Source organism: Mus pahari, chromosome 9, assembly GCF_900095145.1.
Source record: "Mus pahari chromosome 9, PAHARI_EIJ_v1.1, whole genome shotgun sequence".
NCBI lineage: Eukaryota > Metazoa > Chordata > Mammalia > Rodentia > Muridae > Mus > Mus pahari.
In genome coordinates this window covers 56855859-56861858 of record NC_034598.1, presented here as the reverse complement: position 1 = coordinate 56861858, position 6000 = coordinate 56855859, and the positions used below count along the sequence as shown (strand labels likewise).

The 6000-nt window shown below is 42.9% G+C and overlaps 1 protein-coding gene across 17 annotated transcripts in view; it reads left to right on the top strand.

The window, feature by feature from the left end:
• The window catches only part of Grip1 (glutamate receptor interacting protein 1), a 611271-nt gene that overhangs the window by 420879 nt on the left and 184392 nt on the right, over positions 1 to 6000 (top strand). For 12 of the 17 annotated variants that reach the window (XR_003844501.1, XM_021205771.2, XM_021205769.2 and 9 more), the window contains exon 2: positions 5640 to 5720. The exons of the other annotated variants lie outside the window; for them this stretch is intronic. Coding sequence is in view for 11 of the 12 variants with exons in the window: in XM_021205771.2 (XP_021061430.1) it covers positions 5640 to 5720 (81 nt within the window). In the remaining variant the exon portion in view is untranslated. The remainder of the gene's footprint in view (positions 1 to 5639; positions 5721 to 6000) is intronic. 17 annotated transcript variants of the gene reach the window in all.

Sequence of the window (6000 nt, the reverse complement as noted above, 5' to 3'; positions counted from 1 at the left end):
GTTATTTTCCAGAAATCTTGCTTAAGATTTTGAGGATCTCATCAAACCACCATTGTAGTAAGCTGAATTGGAAGATGAGGATACAAGAGAAAGAAAAAACAAAAAGGTGAACATGGGAAACAGGAGCGAGAAATACAAAAAAAAAAAAAAAAAAAAAAAAAAAAAAATACAATACATGTAGGCAAAAGCTTAGTTTTCTCTTTTCAGATTGCAAGCCATGATGGTGACTCTCTCTCTCTCTCTTTCCATATCCCCTCTCCACCACGTCCCTTACGCACAGGCTTGGTTGCCCTCTGAGGAGAATCAAGCACCACAGAAAGTCAGGAGAACCCTGCAAATGCCACTCTTCCTGTGCTCCTGTTATCGCTTCTTCACTTCTAGCTTTCCTTTGCATAGTAAGCGCTTAAATTCATGAGCATTAATTGGGATCAAGGGACAGATTCCTTCCTTCACAGTGGGTTTCCGCTGTATTCCTTTGGAAGGCGGCGTTTGCTTCCGCCTCTGTAATGGCACACGTGAGCCTTGTAGCATGAGCTGCCTGCCTCCCGCTGCTGGGAAATGGTCATGGCGTTTAAATGCACCAAACATCTCTTTCCTAATCAAGAATGTAAGGGATCTGCGGGCTTAGCCTGTGCCTCAGTGGTACATAATGAGTTGCTAGGAATTGTTTAGCATGGACTGACTAGTCTCAGCCAATGGAAATGAAATGTTATTTTCTTCAATAAAACCCCGATGAGCGCCAGAGTAATCCTAAGCCATGGTCACATCCAGTTTTGAGAAGCTCAGAACCTGGAAATGGCATTCATTTGCTGCCAGGCAATCCTTGAAGGATGTGATAAGGTGAGGGACCTGAGCCCACTTCTCACTGCGTGATGATCCTCCCTTCTCCAGCGTAGGCTTTGTCTGGGATGCTTTCCCCCTTAGATGCCTACTATTGGCTTTTCAAGTTGATAAACAACAGCATCACTTGGAATAGCGATGAGACCAGGTAAACTGCTTCCTGTGCTTTGCACATGAGTACTCTAGCCAAATAGTGGCAGGTAAGGCGTGCTGGCTAGTTTTGTGTCAACTTGACACAGCTGGAGTCATCCAAGGTTGGTGGGGATCAATCAAGAAAATGCCTCCATAAGATCAGGCTGTAGGCAGACAAGCCTGTAGGGTGTTTTCTTAATTGGTCATCAATGGGCCAGGGCTCAGTTCACTGTGGGTGGGGCCATCCCTGGCCTGGTGGTCCCGAGTTCTCTAAGAAAGGCAGCTAAGTAAGTCAGGAAAAGCAAGTCAGTAAGCAGCTCTCCATGGCCTCTGCATCAGCTCCTGCCTCCAGGTGCCTGACCTGTCTGAGTTCTTGTCCTGACTTCTTTCAATTAGAAATATGGATGAAGAAGCATAAGCCAGATAAACTGCTTCCTCCCCAAGTTGTTTTGATCATGGTGTTTTATCACAGCAACAGTAATCCTGACTAAGACATGAGGGCAAGATGGTCTCCCCACCCAGTTTCATGTTCTTCGGTTTAAGGGTATACTTAACTAAGCCCCTCTGAAAGTCTGTCACCATGTTGATTCTCTGTGTCAACAGAGGGTATATCCCCCCAGCCTCCTGGGGTGACTCTCAAAGGACCCTTGTTGTTCTTCATTATTACCAATATTCAAAGCCCTGTGTGACAGTGGAAGGCCATCATGTGTGACAGTGATTATGGAGCTAAAACAGAGATGTCTTTAGAGAAGGCTGGCTGTCCTGACACCCTAGGTGACATTTATTTTCTCTTTTAGCATTTGCACAGTGAGCAGTTGCTCACTGGTTAAAAGTCTGTTTGGGCTCCAAGGTGACTTTTTGAAAGCATCCCTTGTCAATAGGATCTTCTGTCGTGACAAAGTTGAGTGTGAAAGTCAGAACTATGTTATTCAAAGGAATGATGTTAAAGATGGCTTTCTAGGTGTGGTGTCACACATCTGTGATTCCAGAACTCAGCTGGTGAAGCAGGAAGATCCAGAGTTCAAACCCATCTTAATCCCATAGCAAATCAAAAGCAATGTGGGCCATTTGAGACCTCGTTTGAATAGGTAAACCAGTTAACAGATAAATATTGTTTGACAAATCATTCCAAAAACCTGAAGAAGTGTAAAAGAAAATATATAGTATCAGTTTTAGAATCAGTCACATCTCTCTAGCGTGCCATGGTACTAACCATAAAATGAAAAAGTAGTTTGGACTGTCACAATTGGTTGTCCTCTCTTAATCGCATTTGGATGATGATGTGACCTTAACCGGGATAGTCTACAAACCTAGATTTCCCTCCCCAAGAAATAGACAGAAAAACAGAGGTGGGTAGAAGTGTACTCACATACTCGTTTATGATGTCATAGTCTACCAAATGCCTATTGTAGATGCTGTTCTAGGATTGCTATGGACTCATATGTTTGAGTATTTGATCTATGTTTAATTCATTTGTATATTTGAAAGTGATTGTCTGTCTAATACAACAAAGGGAAAGTATTCATGTCTACCTTAAAAAACACCCAAAGGTTCTTTTAGGACCATACTGGGGAGCACTTCATTGTATTGGTGTTCCTTTTAGATTTTTCTGATTCACAGGTAAATCTGAGGCAGCTGCAGAGATGTGGCAGCAGTGGGTGTGGTTTCCAGCATCTCACCACTGCCTGAAATTCCAACTCCCATAGATCCCTCTTGTGAACTCTATGGACACACAGACATTCATGGCACACACACACACACACACACACACACAAACAAATAATTTTTAAGTGTAAAGTAGAGTCTATGCATTGGTTCTATCATGCTGTTTTTAAATATTCACTTTATGCACACAGATGAAGATGAGGAGGAGGGAATAGCATGTGCACACACTTCACAGTGGAGAAGGATGACTCACTTCCCAGGCTTTCCCATGGGAGGGACCCAGACCATCAATGTTTGTTGGAGGGACACACACCACACAATGTCTGTGTTTTTGTTTTTGTTTTCAAAAACGAAATAGATGAAAACCAAATGTCCACTGTCTTTCTTGCCCTTCAGTGTCCTAAGGCGGAGCCTTGACTCTCATCCTGTGGCTTTTCTCACTTTTCACTTACCGAGTTTGAGTTGAGCTGAGTTTCACTCAACCACCTTGAGAGAGCGGAAGTCCGTTCTGTGCTAAATAGCTGAAGGCCCACAGTGCCTCTGGCACATTTTAGGTGAAGGGATAACTGCTCAGGTAGCTTCCTAGCACCTGCATCAAGCTCTGCCAAGCATCTCTGCTATTCAACCTTCCATGATGCTCATGACAAGTGTTGCCAGCCTCGCTCCCATCATGCATTGCCTCTCTGGCGACCTATTCTTAGATAATATAGAATTTTCCCCATATGATTATTCGACCAACACAGCTTTTAGGTTCTGGATAAATATTTCCATTCTCTTGTGCCTGGGAGAGACATGCTTGACTCTGGGAGGGATGGTGTGGGTTGGGAATGGTTCTACAGATGCTGGTCAGGTGGGCAACAACCGTTCAGTTTCAACATTTTTACTAGAGGATCTCAGCCCTAAATCAAGGAAATGGTTTTCAAATATAAATGAGAAAACAATGTAACAGGGTTGACTACTATAATGCAAACTAAGTGAATTTTATTTTTTAAAAAAATGGTCTCTTTAAAGTAGAGCAGGAAGAGGAGATGATAACCCAAGAGTCTCCTGGGAAAATCTCTATTGCCCTTTTAGAAACTTCAACACCATATTCAGCCCAGGGTCTTACTGACAAATTGAAAACTGAAGACTAGAATCGCAACTCTTGACTTGGAGTGTGATGGGCACCACTTGGCTTAGCACTCTGTCTTTGTAACTGAACAGTTACCACATTGTGGCTAAAGGGAAGGAGATATAGTATGGAAACAATCTTACAAAGAATCTCAGACTTTTGCAAGGAACCAGCCTGTTTGAATGACAGTTGTGTGAAGCAGGGCGTCTGGTTCTTAAACTAACAATATGGGAAACTTGCTCGCCTCTTCAATGGGAGTGGACAGTGGGACAAGTGGCCACTTTCAGGACCAAATGCTTAGATCTGTTTTGTGATATTTAATAGTTTTCAGCACCATGTTTGCACTGAGAACACTTCAGGTCCTAAGATGCTGCTTCAGAAGTGGCCCAGATGATGTTGTTGTTTCTTTCGGTACTCTAAATCTGCTAGCTTTGTTATGGTTGGAAAAAATTGAAAAGAGTTGTGTGATCAATGGCAGATGAGCATGAAACAATGTGCCTGCCGTTTTTTAAGTTAATTGTCATTGCTGCAGTGTTAATCTTTCCCTTTGTCGTTGCTTATAAAGACATTGCTCGGTTTTTATGACGAAATCATGAATCATTTCTAGGAAATGCACATCCTAGAGAAGAAATGAGCACTTTGCCGTGGAAACACACACCACTTAGTTGGGAGAATTAATGTGCACAGCTCTCCAATGATAAACCTTGCTGCTGAATTAAATGCTTGTTATATTTAATAGTTTGCCATGTGTGATATGATTCCTTTTAATCCTTTAATGATTTCCAGTTAAAACAATGACAGCGATAACAAACTTGTCCCAGCATGGGAAGATGTGTCATTGTGTCACCCAGCTTGACAGAATGCGCTGGGTAATTATTTTACATGATTTTTTTTCTCAAGCCATATCAATCTTGTTCCTAAGACTCTGAAGGTTTTACTCCTGCTGTCTCCTTTACCATTCACAGGGATGCTTCAATCCAAACTAGGAAGCATCATTCCTTACTATCCTAATACTAGCATGAGCTCTCCTGTGTCACCACTCATGATCCTAACTCAGAAGCAATCGGAAACAAACCACTTGACTTATAATTTAGTGGACTGTCTCCTCTACCATCTTGGCACCTAGTGTCTCAGACACTCAACCTTTCCCCTAACGTTCACATGAACTCACATGAAGCTTTGAACCCTCCATCTTCTCGGTCACTCTTTTTGTCACTCTGCAGCTTGTTTGAAACCTACTCTTAAAAAGAACGGAACAGCTCATTGCAATACTTATCTCCTTTTGCCAAACCCATCTTTCCTCCCCATTTCTTTGCCTCTCCGATCTTACCTTTGGAATGACCCCACCCCTCTGCTTTGCCCTGGATGCCTGCTTGTGTTCCTGACAAGAGCCTATTAACTGTTATCTTCATTCTCCTGCAGTACTAACACTCTTTCATCTGCTTCTCTGAAATACTGCATTTTCTCTCCTTTGTTCTTCCCACTGATTATTCTTAGTGTCCACTGGGCCATTTCGTTCAGTCTTTATCTTCCTGCTACACACATTCCCTGTTTATTGGTGGATCTAGATGACAGGCAAAGGATTAATGTGCCTACTGGCACTCTTCCTGTCATTAAAAAAAAAAAAAAAAGATGTCTCCATGTACATTTTAGCTTTCGATCCTTACAACTCTGAGGGGTACCTGAGAATGGTGTCCCTCATTCTCAAGAAGGAACTGACATAGAACATCACACTCATCCTAAAGCTCACCCAAATGTAGGGCTCGGGTCATCAACTCTTCTCCTCCCCTTATGACCTCTTGCTTGGAAGAAGGATTGCAAACCATTACAGGTCTTCGCCAGGCTAGAAACTGGATGGAAATTAACCACACCCTTCATTGTGCCTTTGCAGATGAGAGTCCCTACACTAAATCTGCCAGCCAGACAAAGCCGCCTGACGGAGCATTGGCTGTGAGGAGACAGAGCATTCCAGGTTAGACCAGACTGTTGGATATTTCAGCTGTTTTACTTATTTTTGCATCCTGTTATTTTTGTGTTCCTAAATGATTCCAGCCTGGTACCCGTGTTATTCATAGAGCACGGACTGAACTCTACGCAACTGATACAGTCAATAATCAAAAACTAGGTCAGGCAACCTTGCTGACCTACGAGGATTCATCTTGCAACCTGCCGCCGCTGCAGAGCCCTTTGCAAAATGACTAGAATTGATATCCACGGTCTTTTACTTGTCTTGCGTCTGGTTTCAGCAGGAT